At 46.8% G+C, this 15,962-nt stretch overlaps 1 protein-coding gene across 1 annotated transcript; it reads right to left on the bottom strand.

Annotated features, from left to right (window-relative positions):
- Window positions 1–3,861: 3,861 nt before the first annotated feature.
- DLL4 (delta like canonical Notch ligand 4) lies at window positions 3,862–15,745 on the bottom strand. The gene is made up of 11 exons (XM_037395583.1): window positions 15,228–15,745; window positions 14,820–15,083; window positions 14,251–14,308; window positions 13,376–13,645; window positions 12,295–12,355; window positions 12,056–12,186; window positions 10,467–10,636; window positions 9,181–9,400; window positions 8,000–8,708; window positions 7,183–7,291; window positions 3,862–5,745 (listed from the first exon to the last, which is right to left on the bottom strand). The coding sequence occupies exons 1-11, from the start codon at window positions 15,240–15,242 to the stop codon at window positions 5,740–5,742; spliced, it is 2,013 nt and encodes a 670-aa protein (XP_037251480.1). The 5' UTR covers window positions 15,243–15,745; the 3' UTR covers window positions 3,862–5,739.
- Between the last annotated feature and the right edge of the window lie 217 nt (window positions 15,746–15,962).

The raw sequence follows: 15,962 nt of genomic DNA, 5'->3' as shown, positions 1-15,962 counted from the left end.
GCCTGTCACCACTGAGTCCCTTGGGGACTGTGTGGAGGATTGCTGGAAGGCAGTGAAGACCTCTGGGTGGTAGCGACTGCTGGATGAGCCTTGTGAGCAGATCAGCATTGTGCCTCTTCCCCCTTGCAGCTACCAGGAGTTGAGCAGCTCCTTGGACTGAACAGCTGATCTACCTGTGGGGAAGGGAGCACCTCTGGGAAAGGTGATGGTCTGCCACCAAGGTTTAAAAGGGAAGGGACAAAGGCCTCCCAGATCAAGTGCTGTGCATGGAACAATTGCTCTGGCACCTGAAACTATTGCTCTGTGCAGACAGTTATCTGGTGAGTCAGAGTTCTGTCCTAACCCTGCAGTGTGACAGACCACTGTGCTACAGAAGTACACTCCAAAGCCTCCCAGGGGAAGAGGAGCGAGGAGGGTGGTGGTGGTAAGACCAGCAGAGGGAGGAGAAAGAGAAGGGTAATTTTATGGTGCTGAGTCATGCTGTTTCCCAGAGGAGATCTGACAGCAGAGTAGGCAGGGTTAGAGCAGGTGCAAGAGTGATCAAGGAGACCTCTCGCTGCTTTGGGTGTCACCGGCAGCAAGGTCACTACCTGCGAGCTCTGGGAGCTAAGCTGGCAGAACTTAAACAGAGAGAGGGTGGAAAGGGGGAAGTCTTGATGTAGACTCTCCAGAGAGGCTGTAAAATTTAAGTTATGAAAATAGTGAAGCATGGCAGAGGGCCACTGAGTTATGGCTCTCCACAACCAGAGTTTGGATTGTGAGCAAAATGTGCTGGGAGTGTCATATCTGCTGGGTAAAATCAATATGTATTTATGGATCAGGTGTGTGAGATAAGGGAATGACAGGCAAACACAGAAACTTAACTGTCATTTAAGCCACTATAGTACAGGGGTTTTAGTGACCTGCTGCGCCTTTCTTGTTTTAGCATGAACTGAAAAAAGACTGAGGATCAATGAAAACACATGAAATGCGTTTTTACAGAGATGGTTTCATCTGTCGGACTAGACGGTTGCAACTGCACAATAACTAATTTAGGCTTTCTCAGCAGCTCTTCCTAGGCTGAGAGCTGTTGCTGGACAAGGATCGTGCATAAAAAAAATGCATTCTCTTATCCCATTTTAGGCATGCCATTTCAAATTTCTGCAAGCATGCCTCATCTACACTAACTTCACTGAACTCCGTGCCCTGTGCCGTGTTCGCATCAGCACAGTCCTGCTGCATGTTGTCTCAGCACCAGTGGGTGCTGTAGTTACGGGTATATCCCAGGATCTGTTTCCCTTGATCAGCGGGCTGTTTAAAGAGGTAAATGATGAAAGTCTGGAGCCAAAGCTGAACATGGAACAACTCACGTGAAGCGCTGCACAGAGCAGCACCCCACTTGTTCAATCCAGCTCCGAAATTGTTTAGACTGAAGGGCTCTGCATGGCTGTGAAATAGTTTCTATCAGGTGCTAATACAAGCAAACACCAAATTATTTCTCAGAGTCGGGAGTCCATTCTTAAAATTGTTGTTTTGTGACACCGCTTTTAAGTGAGTTTGTGCAGTCTTTTGAAACTGAAAGCCAAGTCTCAGGGCAGTCCTTGAGCCAAACCCATAATCTTGCCATAGCTGGTGCAAATTACACTGAATTTAGTTTATACAGTCGGGTCTGAGAAATCTGTAAGCTTCTTGAGAGAAAAAGCATTATTTATTGGTACATTTACAGTCCTGGCATCATCTGTAGTCCTCTAGAGGAATCTTTGAAATTCAGGTTGAGTCTTTACAGCCCCGAAGGCTCCCAGAGCTCCTCCTAGTGAGTTCCTACAGTGGCTCGGAGATGCAGTCACCTGGGTGGGGGCTGGCTGGTGAGCAGTCAGGGCACAGCAGCCCTTGGCAAGGAAATCTTTGCCAAAGGTGTGGGTTAAATTCAGGTTATATTATGTGTTCAGCTAATTTGTTTGTAGTTTCTTTGGCAAGGACTTGGGGATGTGCACACGTGCACAGATTCACATATGCTTTCCATCTCCTCCTGCGTGGAAGCAGGCACCGCTCCTGTTTTTCCTGTGTAGGATCTATGATCTATTCTGGTAGCTGCATAGTGCAGTACTGCCTCCAGTAAATATTCACAGATTTCCTTGTAAGCTGATGCTTTTTTTTCTTTCCTCTCTCCTGTGTGGATACACAAAGGCATGTGTTGTACCTGCTTTACCCTGTGGGATCTACATAATCAGGTCCACGGGTTTTAATGGATTTCAACTCCCTTCTGTCTATGGATACAGTTTCCTGTCTTGTTTCGAACAGGAAGAGCCAAGTCTTTTTTGGTCTTAGCATTCCTGCTAGCCTAGGCTTTGGGAAGAGTTCTCTGGCTATTTTCCTGTTTGATTTTTGTGTGTGTTTTGTTTTAAGCAGGACAGAGTGCATGTGTGTATGTAATCCATGTGCTCAATTAAGAGAGGCATCTGTTGGGTTTATTTCACATTGCCAAGGAAGGACTGCAAGCAGGGAGCATCTGCTCGGCTTTTTGTCAATGGCTTGTTTTTCATAATTTGCTCTACAGGGTGAATGTTTGGGGAGGGGGAGGTGGCTTTTTATTGCTGAGTTTCATCTTAAATTTATTTTTATGGTAGCTGGGGAAATTGGCTGGGCTTTGAAAGTTAATTTCACTAAGAAAAGAACTGAAGAGGGAGAAACAAAACCATCCAAAGTAAATACTATTTATGTAACCTTAATAATACACTCAGAAGGGCCCTTATAAACCATTATTTGTTGTATTTTAATGACAAAGTGAAAGTAATATGTTATGGTGCTTTTTTAATGCCGCAAGGTGGGGGGGCTTGTTTTGTCGTTTTTAAAAAAACTAGCAAATTTTGGTTAGATTTTATTTTGGGGAAAGATGGGAAAGGCATCCAACACCAAGATGCTTTTTTGGCAATTTGTCAACAACAACAACAAAAATGTCTGGTTTTAAAATAGAGCAGCAGTGGTTTCCTGTTCTTACAGGTTTTGCTTTTGTGCATTCAGATGTTGGCTGTATTACACCTAGCGGATCTAGCGAGAGATTTCATTGTCTGTAATGTACGTGCTTCAAAGGCTACTAAACCTGCTGGGAGTGTTTTGTACAAGTGTGCTTTTTACACTTTTTTGCGGAAATGTCCTCCAAAAGGGCTGTGGAGGATAATGACTTTGTGATGTCCTGGGAGGACACAGCTGCTGGTGCAGCATAGGGAACTCGGGGGGGAGAAAGTCTGAAACTCCCCTTAATCCCACAAGTGAAAGACAAATCTCACCCATTGCAATCAAACAAACCAGGATACAGTCCTGCAACTGTAGATGCTGCGCAAGAGTAACCTGTGGGCAAGATTTGGGTCTTACTGAAAGTATTTAAAGCAATGGGATTTAAAAAAATAGTAATTTTATCTTGTACTGTCAGTGAACCCCCAAGCCAGCACATTTATTAAACCACTCTGAAATGGTATTAAATCTCTATCTTCCATGCCACAAGTTGTCATGGAAAAGGAAGAGTGAAGCATTAATAAAAATAACTTTCCTGACAGTTCAGTCCCACTCCGTAGCAAGAGAAAATATGTGTGTCTACGTATATATATATATAATTTAAACATTATATAATGTATCACAAGATAAATATAACTTTTCTGTCAGATGAATGCCATTCAGCTGAAAATCTTTGTTGACATCAGTCAACGGTACAACCATTTTATAAAAAGCAGGGGACAGCAGTTGGTGTGCAAAATGTAAATGTAGGGCTGACTGTAGGGAGCAGGCAGATGAGCTTACTTCTGGGGCTTCAAGTAACCTTGGCTGTCGCAGAATCATGGGACCTGAAGTGTAAAAGGACAAACCACAATAAACTTCATAATAGCAGGAAAGTATTTTCATTGCTTGAAAAAAAAAAATAAAATTCAAACTTTGTCATCACATTAAAAACATTACATGAGAAGTAATAAACATATTTACACTTCTGTTTTGATTATAAATATACATTATATACAAAATAATGTTATAAAACGTAGAAAGTTCAGTGCTTCTGATTTTTTTAAATTACTGAAATACTAGTCTTTAAAATAAACTACAAACAGACAAACTAAAACCCATATTATTGATTTCTGAAGGTCATCTTCAAAATGGTCCTATGTGGTCAGAGCAGAAGGTCAGTAGTGGACATTACGAAGGGGTCTTGTCTGCACAGTTCAAGGCAGTAGATGGGCTAGTCCGACAACAGGATTTACAAGGGCAGGAATATTGCTGTCTGAGAGAGAGCACAGTCCAGGTTTCTTGGAAGAGATCTTGTTTCCTCCCTCCTCATTCTGCCCCACCTCACAGTCTCATCTCATCAGTTATTGCAGCACTTTCCACTGGGGTGGCCGGTGTTGTTGCTGTATGTATATAAGAAAAGAGCTTCTGCACGCCTCTGGTTTCCAGGGGCAGGCTTCCCCTTTTCCGTGTATCAGTGGGTGCGTATGAGTGAAACAGGATGAGCCTAGAACTTTCTAACTCTAACCTCCTCCTGTCTTGGCAGAGGGCATGTCAGTGGGTGCTTCACTGTTGGGCATCTGGAACCAAGATGAAGGACAGGAGTTGGGGCTTCACAACCAGCTGGAGCAATGTGGGGGGGTGGTGTGTGTCACACTGCTGCTTCTCCTTCAGAATGTAACAGCTGCAATTTTGAGACTATTCACTGTAGAAGGTGGCACCTAATTCAGAAACATGACATAAACCCCCGAATTTGTGTCAAAATAAGGCAGGGGGGAAGAGAATGAGGAAGGAGAAGAAAAAAGTAACGTCTATTCACAATCACTGGTAGTGCAAAGGGCATGAAAACAGCTGAGACAGCTCAGCACATAAAGAGGTTCTAGGAGCTGATTGATTTTAAACGCATTTCTAAGGCTTTAAATAGAGCTGGGATCACGCCTCATCCGTATTGATGGGAAAGAGGCAGTACACATTCCTTATCACAACTTTTCCTTCTCAAATGTTTAAATCCACAAAAATCCTGTCCCATATTGTGGCTTGGGTCAATCAGTTCTCCAAAGCATCACCCAATGAGATGACAGGTAAATTTGGTATTCCTCTTTCCTTCCTCCTCTCGCCCCTTACAGTCTCCAGTACACGCAGCAGGAGAGAGGAGACGCAAATAGATGTGTAGCAGGAAGTATCCACCACCCCTACCCAATACTGTTTAGGTAACTGCAAAAGAGCAGTCAAGTCTCTGTTTGGGCTTGTTAGGTTCTCTTGACACATTTTAGGCACTTTTAAACCCAGAAAAAAATGGAGACCTCGTTTATACTGTATCCATTATCTGCATAGCAATGTGTCTTCACACCTTCCGTGGCAACATCTGTGATAGTTAAGTGCCTCCTCATCTACCGGCACCTCCCATAACCAGAGTTCTGGAAAGCCAGGGGTCTGTCCATGAGGAGCTGGCCTCAGTATCTTTTGAAAACAAATGAAAACAACAACACTTCAACCCCCTCTCTCTTCCCTCTGCCTCCCCTCTTCTATAGCCAATGAGATTCCTGGTATCAAACTTCAAACAAGGGCAGTAAGAACAAAAAGGTGTATTGCATCTTTCAGTAAATTCACAGTCTGTCCAGTTCACCCAGTTCCATCCTCCGCCTGAGAGCAGCAAGTTGCATGTAATTAAAAACAGTCCAATCCAGTTCTGAATTGTAAACAATGCAGCAGGAACGTCCATCTACTGGCATTACCAAATCTGAGGTGCAAATGGGCTGATCTTCAGTCTTATACCTGTCAGGATATAAAATAATACCAGGAATGAGAAGGAAGGACAGTGTACAGAATACTGCAGCACTAACAAATTGTAATTCAGGTATGTAATTTAAACCAAAGCAATTTAAGCCAGACATTACTGCAGTTTAACTATCACGCTCAGTGTTTTTACTGGGTCCAGAGACAAAGGATCACCAGCAAAAAGAGTCATCTGTATGATGAGCAGCCCCCTCTGCCTGGACTGAGGGGAAGAATGCTTGCAAGTCTGGGTGCTTAACATTAGGTCTCTGTAAAAAGCATATGGTATAGGTAAATAGCTTGTGTCAGAAGCATTAAGCTTCAATGATGCAGTGAGATGTTTCAACAGCTGTCATTCTGAAAATAAAAATGCTTCTGGAGATGACCGATGTAAGTGTGGGAGTCTAGCTTTGATCAGAGAGATCTTCAAAGGAAGACACAGCATTTAGGTCAGTTAATGGGAATGAAGCATCTAGCTGTCATTTGTATATTTGAAAATCCTTTCGCTTAGTCTTAAACTTTTAGTATTATTGGTTGGCTTGTGTTCCAGCTTGCCTTCAAGAGGAAATCTGACATCCACCCTGGCAAGGGAGACAGAACCCCGCAGATCTGAATTCACAGATTGCTGCTATATGCCACAGCAAGCTTCTCTTTCCTGGAGGCTGAAACAAGTCCCAGAGATGGCTACCCTGAAGAAGGTGGGTATGGGCTAATATCAAACTGCCTTTAACTTCCATTCCGCTCCAAAGGGTCAGTAATTCTTCAGGAACTGGTTGGTTCCTCAACAGCTGCTTTTTAAAGCCTTCAAAGTTCAGTGCTAGGCCCTTCCTCTTTCACATATCTGTCTGCTGACTTTTCAGTGTCACATCAAAATCTAGATGTGTTTACCAATAATAGCATTAACTTCTGTTAGAGAAGATATAGCTGGAACTTAAACACCAAGAGGCTGGAAAATACCTTACTACAGACTTCGTAAATACTGTTATGCCTATGCACTAACACATTCAGCTACCTTCTATCTTCTGCTGGAAATGTATAGCTTTGCCTCTTTCCACAGAACACAGATTATCCATTGTGGTCATGGGAAAAAACTGTGGCTTTACATCAATGGGTCTATGAACGATTATTATTTCAATTTTTGCTGACTGCCTATTTAAGGGAAAATAAACCTACAATGTGCTGAATTTTTATGGGCTGATGTTCTGTGCTTTCACCCCCTGCTGACTCATCTAAGCTCAAAATCTTTGGCTTAATAACATCAGAGCTTCTAATGGCTTTATCTTCCATGCTCTATGGTCTGTGTGGCCACAGAAGAGGGGAGTGAATGCTGGGAAGCATTGGGATCCCTGGAAATAGAGTAACCTTCTCAGATGCAATTCTAAAGGACAATCTACCTCTTTACTTTGTGAATTTATGCCTGTCCGCCTGTGTACTTACCTCTGTGGCTATGATGCACTCATTCCTTTCTTCTGTTATCACAAAGACGGACTGGTACATTGAATCCCTTGGAGAGCATATCGCTGATATCCTACATTCTGGCTTTTCACTAAAGCAGGGCAGAGAGAGAAGAACATTAGTTGACTACTAACAAGCCTGACTCAAAATCTACCATGAATATGGAGGGATGGAATGAGATAGCCGTGAAGGTGTGGGAGGGAAGTGCAGAGGATGAAGTTTCACACATACTATATGATGGCAGGACATTCCGCTAGAGAAGTGGAAGTAAGGAATAGCTACTGTCCTCCTATGCTTCTGCCACGTCCAACCTAATAGCGTCCTCCTTGGATCCCTCAGTGTAGCAGCCACAAGCAGATCCCAGATAAGACTTACAGCACATGTACCAGCCCAGGCAGTACCTGCCCTTTTCTTTTTTTGAAAAATATTTTGCCTTCTTAACAAGTGAAATACTTGTTATTTTAATTCCTATGTGCCTTAACTGTTGGTCCTCCAAGATCTGTTGAGGAAGGAAAGACACTTCTTTCTTTCACCGCAGACCTAGTCTCTCCCATTCCCCTTCACAGTACCCATACTACCAGCACCCTGCACGAACACTCAGTTTAATTGACTTAGCTAAGGATACTACTTGGCTGTGACACAAATACTGCAGTGTGAAGATTCCTGGCTTTGCTCTGGCTTGTTTTGCATATTATCTGCTTGAGGCTTCTTTCTTGCCCTGTATTTTCTCATCTGCTTTTAGACAGGTATGAAGATGAGGGGTCTTAAGAAAGACTAAAAAGGAAGACCGCATTCTCACCTGTGTAGTCGGAGGGGAGACTTTTCTCCTAAACACTTTTCACTTTTGTAGTATTTATCCTCCTGCGTCCCTCTGCTTGTCAGGTCTTTTACCAGATTGTAGTCCAGTTTATGATTCTTGGGTTTGTAGTTTGATTTCTCCAGCCCACAGTCTACCTCAAGGTCTTTATTTTTGTTGGTGTTTTTGAGCTGGGAAGCTGGAATGAGATTGTCCTTCTGGAAGTCAGAAAGGTTGTTCATTGTCTCCAAGTCCTGCTCTGGGTGCATCCTCATCTGCCTGATGACCATTGCTATCATGCAGAATAGTATGAGCAAAGCCACCAGCCCCACCCCCATGGATATAGCAATCCAGGGGACTGGTTTAGGCGGAAGCGTAACGGGCACTGAATAAACTGGCAATTCACAACGGTTGCCCATGAAGCCAGAAGGACAGTAGCAGACAAAGTTGGCACTGTAAAGTCCGCTGTAGCATGTGCCTCCATTCTCACATGGCCCAGAAGCACATTCATCTCGGGTTTTGATGTCACAGTTCCTGCCACTGTAGCCTGGCAAGCATGTGCAGGTGTAATCATTGATCAGGTCGTGACAAGTTCCCCCATTGGAACATGGATTTCTGGCACAATCATTGATGTTTATCTCACATTTCTGACCAGAGAAACCAGCCCGACAACGACACACACGAATCTGACCAAGGTAAAAGCAATTACCGTCTGAGGAAAAAGAAGGAAAATAAAAAGAAAAATATTAGTCTGCAGTGCGCTTCACTCAGAAACCTAAACCTCTCCCCGGCTAGCGTTTTACACTATCTCAAGAAGAGGGAGGTTATTTTACAAAACAACTGCACGTCTAAAAGTTCCTTCTAGTTTACCTAGTTGTACCTCCATGCCTTAAAATTATGCCCCTTCTAAGAGTGTAATAAAGTTAATTTCATTTACTTAATTTTGGCATCTTCCCCATCACACGACAAACCTTGTACATTGTTCTGTTGCATAGAAAATGCTGGTGAAAGCCCCCCCTCTCCCCAAGCAAGAGACTAAAATCAGGGTAGACGTAGGATACAGTGGGGGAGAGGGACTAATGTATTAGAGGAAGAGTAGAGGTCAGATTGGATTTCTATCACTTCTGCACTGAAAAGCACAAACAAGTCAGAGACACGAGATATTTTTTTATAAAAAGACTCACCGTTTGCACACGGGTTGCTTGTGCACCTGTCTACTTTTTTTTCACAGTTTGACCCTGTGAAACCGAAAGGGCAAACACAAGTGTAGCTGGCCCCCTGTTCTTTTTCCAAGCACGTGCCGCCGTTAAAGCATGGAGAATCTATACACGTCAAAGCGCTGTGCTCGCAGTGAGTGCCATAGTAGCCAGGAGGGCACAGGCAGTGATAAGCATTCTCCATATCCTGCAAAACACAACATTAGGCCACCGTTACTTGATGGCACCAAACGATAGCTGCTGGCTTGTTGGCAGCAAGCACTGTTCGCTCCCTTCTCATCCACGCTCCGATGTGGCAAAGCAGCATCGGGAGAGTAAAGAACTGTGGGCTGGACTGAGAGGGATAGCTGTGAGTCAGCCGGACTGGGCGCATAGGAGTCATCATGCAGCTACACAAGCAGAGCAGATGCAGACATGGGGAGCCTACAGGCAGCCAGAGAAAAACATTACTGTCTAATGGGGTCCCCGAGGTCGTTCCAGAGCAGACTGGCATGTGTCAACCTACAAAGCTGTGATCAGGCCATTTATCCTCAACCTGAGAGCCCTTTTTTTCTTCACAAGGGCTTACGTTTCTTTGCCATGGATAAGCCCCACCGCTTAGATCACAAGTAAACTGTTTCTTCTTTCCAAGTACTCTGCGTCCAAGGCCTTGGAGGAAGGGAGCTAGGGTCTTGCACCATTACTTTAATCTAAACATGCATCAGGATTACATTTGATATCTAACATCGATCAGTCTTTATCAACAGGTAGAATCAATCATTGAGTGCATCCGAAAACACACTGAAACACTAGACTGCAGGAAACTGAAAATGCAGAACACTGCTTCACAGAAAGTGTTTCAGCTGATTGCCCACATGTTGTCTGACACTAGACTCCCATAGCAGAAAGCAGAAGTTTTCTTTACCTGCTATTAAAATACAGGCTTGGTGCATGCTTCTGTACAGACTTTGGTTTGAGAAGCTTATTCTTTACAGATCTGCTCCCTCACCAGCCTTGGCTCTTGCCAGGCTCTTATAATGGCTGCCACAGAAACCTAAGGATCAGTTGACTAGTTCTAATCTAGATGATACATCTCCTCCTGTAACAGACTTCCTCCCCTGACACCTCTCGGGAAGGGTTCAGTATGATAGTTGTGAGCGTCAGTAATGAACCTGTGTACTATCAAATTCCCATTATGTTGTCACAGAACCATTTCTGAAAAGGTATACCAGGGCTTGCTTCACACAAAGCCTTTACATTTAAAATGCCCTTACCGTGCAACTGCCGCCATTCCTGCAGGGGTTGCTGTCACACTCGCTGATCTCATGTTCGCAGTCAACGCCAGTAAAGCCAGGTTTGCACGAACACGTGTAGCTGCCCTGGCCAGTGTTCATGCAAGTCGCTCCGTTTTTGCATGGTCTGTGGTGAGTGCAGTAGTTCAGATCTGCAAAGATACCACAAGTTAAAGAAAACCTCTTTGAGAGCTGCAAAGAGACGTTCATACAAAACCCATCTTTTAGTCAACAAAAAGACAGAATTTTCAATGAAGCGTTTCATTTTGCTGTCACTAGGAATACTGGAGATGATTATCCAGGTTATTAACTGTAATAATCTGATGTTTCAGGTTACCATCGGTTTTAGGTATTTTCTCCATATCCATAGCTGTAATAGGTGATCTCTGAATTTTGAAAGACCTGGTAAAAATTTAGCTTTCTTAGTGCTTTGGTGTACTCTTCCTTTTTTGTGTGCTTAAACCCGTTAGCTGCAATGGGATTTAGATGCCAAGTTGGAGAACGTACTTCAGAAGCATGCGTTCTCTGAAAGACACATCACAGCGCTATAGATGCTTTGTGCACAACACGTCATGTACTAAAATGGTGAGCCCCATCTTTAAAAGGTGTGCTCCGAGGCATGTTCGGGGAGGCAGGGAGGAAACACGTTTTGGCTTAGACATTTGAACGGATACTAGAAATCTTTTATAGTTCATTTACCATGCTCTCTTGTTCTGAATGTTAGTAGTTTAAACTATCTAAATGCTCTGCCAAGCCTGATGGTCCTGGGGTTTTTTTCCTTTAAATTTGAGATAGAGGTTAAGCACACAAATTCACAGGACATAAGTAGAAAATCTTTATTATCTCTACAAATACCATAGAATAATCAGAATACAACTGGTTAATAGGTGAACACAAACAGAAAAAAACCTGCAACTTTGCTTTTCCTGCGCAATTCCAACTTTGCCATCTTAATCTTGTAACTGCCTTGAAAACACTTTGCTTGCTTTGAGCACTTAATGATCTCAGTGCCAGCAGTGCATATACGGCCTTGAGGACATGACTGCTCAGCTGGCTACGGTTCAGTGATTCAATGGGTTGAATAGGTGGAAGTGGTCTGGTGTACCTTAAAATGGAACCTGTACTTTTCATTCTTGCTTACATGATTTTTCTCTCATGCTCCAGACTTATCACATGAGTTAACTTCCTTGTATGCAAAATAAGGAAGGCCTAAATTATGGTGTTTACCTCTGTGGAAATGGTTTAGTAAATTGTTATAGTTGTACAGGGAATAAGTTAAACTTGGCTTGAGTGGGCAGAAAACTTCTCTGTTCAACACTCAGCCAGGTTGTTGTTTTGGTGGGGTTTTTTCCCCCCCAAGAGAAAAACTGCAGCTACCAAAAAGGTTTGCTTGTTTTCACACAAAATTACTACAAATACAAGATTTGGTATCTAAGACAGCAGCAGTACAAACTGATGCCTATGAACATGTACCTTGCAGAAATTTAATTCTAGATCCAGTGGGTCAAATTCCTTAGTCCAGTACTGAGGACTAGCCAGTCCCAACCACAAGCACAACCTTCAGGACTAACCTTGATCACAGAAGAGGCCACCCCACCCTTCATCACATATGCACTGCCATTGTGTTTTACAAGTCCCGTGGCGGCAGCCTATATGGGGAATGCATTCATCGCAGTAGCGTCCTTGCCAACCAGGACGACAGCTAAAAGAAAAGTCAAATTAAAACATTAATGACATGGAAAAGAGCTTAAGTTTCTATTACAAGGTGACGTTTTAACTGAAGTTCAGATTGCAATTGCCATCTACTCACATGCACTCTCCAGGCTTGTTGCAATATCCATTCTGTTCGGTACATCCAGACAGGCAGATGGCTGTAAAGAGAACATAAAAAAGCAGAAATGTTTAGGTAAATACACATGGCACTACAGAACACACTTTTAAAAGGGCATATGTCAGCTTTTAAAAAAGTACTTTGAAAAAAGAGTTTTGTGCGTTCAAAGCTTGCTTTCTTTTAAACATTCTTGGGACAGGGAGTTCTGGAGCAGGAGGAAGTGAACAAGGAGAGCCAACATTTGACCAGTCGTCCTTTAGTGTTTCTGTTTATACAACAAATGCAAACTCTTGCAGCTCTTGCTAGAAAAGGTGCAAGAGGAAGCAACATTGGCCTGTGCTAATGAAAGGCTGAAAAAATCCAACGGGACCCCAAGCCCAGAGTGAAGGATTCCCGCTACTGCGCCGCAACACCTGCCTCCCTCCTCTGGCAGCAGGAGCAGTGGAGGCGTTCGGGTGGGTGAGCTGCTTGTGCTTTAACTTGGCATAGACAGCGCTGACTGAGGACGTTGGCCAGACCCCTTCCTCTGCTAGCTGGCTCTCTGCTGCTAACGCTCGCAGAAGGGAAGCACAGCGTCAGTAGCTGCAGCCAAAGGGGGCAAAGTCCTCAGCATGCAACTTTATCTCTCCAGAGCAGGGAGCAGAAAGGTCGGCAGGAAAACATGGCCCCAGGTGTCTGCCATGCACAGCGTCTTGTTATGGCGCTGTCACAACGCCTTGTTGTGGCATTGTTTTAAGGAGCGATGGCAAAGGCGGATACAACCAGGCTCGGGCCAGCTGATGGAACTGGACAAGGGATGAGCATTTGGGTCCTGTGTCCCTTCATCCAACTCCCCAGGGGGGTTGTGTTTCCTCAAAGGCCTCTCAGGCGCCGTCCCTACCCCACGCTAGAGCTAACGCCAGTTAGCACAGATGTGGGCTGCAGGGAGCCAAAGCGGGTGATTCTCCCTACCGCGCTGGGGCATCTGTCAGCCTGGCAGGCATGCCTGGTGCCCGTGGCAGCCCCAGTTCGGCCCCGGGGAGCCAGGGGGGGCACCGTCGCTTGCCAGCGGGCCACTTACGCTCGGTGCAGTACTCGCCGGTCCAGCCGGGCAGGCAGGCCAGGCTGCCGTCCGCCTCGCAGACATAGTGCCCGAAGCGGTCGTCGCGGCGCTTGCAGAGGCGGGAGCAGCTTTCGCCATAGTAGTTCTCACTGCAGACCACCCGGTAGGAGTAGCGTAGCTGGGTCTGGGGGCTGCTCTGCACATCCTGCGACCAGTCCTCGCCCACTGACAGCGACCGCTGGATCGACATCTGGCTGATGAGACAGTCCTCGGAGGGCGGCCGGGAGCCTGCGGGAGAGCAGCCCCGCGTCAGCGGCCAGCGGGCGCTGCCCCACACGCCCCCCGACCCAAAACCCGCCCCCAAACCCGGCAGTACGGACACACACACGTACAGGGTGCGTCTGCGGGGGGTGCAAGGGCGCGCGCAGGGGTGGCCAGTGGGGCGGGGGTGCTGGCCTGGGCCGAGGGGGGCTCAGCTGAGGGGCCTTTGAAAGCGAGGGCTGCCGTGAAATATCCTTTTCCTCTCTGCTCAGAAAAACATCCCAAAGCCATTATTCCTTTCCAAAGGGCGGAATTCGAGCAAGGTGTAAAATACAGGAAAAGGCGGCCGGGCTCGCTGGCAGCCTCCCGGCGTTCTCACCGCAGCCCGCCTCGCTTTCCCACGCCAAAAATAACCCGGAGGAAACGCAATTGTGTTGGGAGATTGGGCCGGGGCAGAATCAAAGCGGCCCCTGATGGATATCGTTGGGGGCCCGGCTGCCGGCGCTGGCAGAAGGCGGCCCCGCAGCTGTGGGGTAAACAGCCGAGCCCGCCCCGCCGCGGCCGGGGGGGGAGGGGTGAAGGGGGGGGGGTGTCCCGTCGCGAGGGCGCCCCCTGCCGGCGCGCGCGGTCACCTTCCGGCAGGTAGTTAGCGGGCGCGTGCCAGGCCTGGATGATCAGCGAGAAGGTCCCCTGCGGAGCGGGGAGAAACCAGCGTCAGCCCGGCACCCCCCGGTACCCCCCGGCCCGCTCCGCGCTTCCCTCGCTCCCTCCCGCAAGCTGCCGGTCCCACCACCCCCGCCCTCGCTTTTATTTCTCTTAATAACATTTAGTGTCCCGACTGCTTCTGGGCTGGATGCGCTGTTTCATCGCGCTTCCCCCTCCCTTTTTAGCTTTTTTCCTCCCCCTTTTTTTGCCTTTTTTTTTCTTTGCCTTTTTTCTTTTTTCCTCATTTTTTGCCTTCCCCCCCTTTTTTTGCCTTTATCCCCCTCATTACCTTCCCCCCCTTCTTTTCCTTCTCCCCCTTTACAGCCTTCCCCCCTCTTTTTTTGCCTCCCCCCCCCCCCCCATTTAAAGGAAGTTCTGCCCGTAAGTCTGAAGGCGCAGGCAGTTTGTTTACCCTGGGGCTGGAGCGCGCTGCCGCCCGCCTGCCCCACCGCCCTCCCGCCCCTCCGCCGCCAGCGGCTTTAAAGCGGAATCTCACCGGCCACGTGAAGTTAAAGGGCAACTTAATGGGGCTGTCAAATCTCTCCGTATCCTTGATGCTGAAGGTGTTTATTCCTAGAACCGGGGTGATGATGCTGCCGAAAGTGCAGGAGCCCGGGGAGACTACTGCCTGAAAATGCTTCAAGCACACGCGAAAGAAGGTCCTGCAGTGGGGGGAGCAGGGCTTCCCGCTGGCCAGGGACCCGTGGCTGTTCACGAATTCGTGCAGCTCCAGCTGGAAGACGCCAGAGCCGGACACCCTCTGCACAAAGGGGAGACACACAAAACAGCCCAATCACACCTTACCCCGGCTTTGCCATGCAAACTTGCTGCCATCACCCACTTTACATTTCGCGAACCCTTTTTTTTTTTTTTTTTTTTTTTTTTTTTTGCCAGTGCCATTACCCTGCTGCAAAATCATTAACAGAAACGTCAAGCCAAGGTGCGCCAGGCTGTCATCCTTGTGTTATTCAAGCTTCCAGTTCTTAGTGCGTTTAGTTTTCCTCCTGTATTCCTCAAATGGTCCAAGCGAGCGCTTCTCGTGCGAGGGCGAAAGACAGGCGTCGCGGTGGCTCCCCTGGAGCAACCTGCTCTTCCAAATACTCCCCGGGCACCAGCAGATATCGGAAGGTAAAATCCAGGTGGCGATCCGTCCCCCTTCTGGGAATTAATCCTGCAGCCGGCCGCCGACCTCCGATCGCTGCCGTCGCCTTTATAAACTCCGGAGCCGGGTGGGCTCGGCGAGGGGCGCGAAGGGGGGGTGGGGTGGGGTGTGTGCTTGTGCGGGACCGCTCCTCCTTTCGCCGGAGCTGGCGGCGCGCAGTCAATGGGAAACTTGCTCCGCTCCGAGCTGTTTATATAGTTGCCTCGCATCCTCACCAGCTCATTATGTAAACTGTCAGTCAGCCTCCCGGGCGAGCCCTCCCCTTTTCCATCTTTCCTTTCTGGAAAAAAAGAACCAAATGTTGCGGAGAGCCCTCATATCCCGAATTAATACCCTGCCGCTGCCGCCGCTGCCGCGCTGCCCGCCGAGGAGCCGAGCTGATTACCAGCAAGCCCAGCATCTGTTGAGATATTTACTGGGAGAGTTCCCTCGAAAATCAGACGCCCCTCCGCAGAGCAGCTTTCCGCGGCGGCTGAA

Source organism: Falco rusticolus, chromosome 7 (assembly GCF_015220075.1).
Source record: "Falco rusticolus isolate bFalRus1 chromosome 7, bFalRus1.pri, whole genome shotgun sequence".
Lineage (NCBI taxonomy): Eukaryota > Metazoa > Chordata > Aves > Falconiformes > Falconidae > Falco > Falco rusticolus.
Note: the sequence above shows the minus strand (reverse complement) of the source record. Positions and strands in the feature narration are given on the sequence as shown.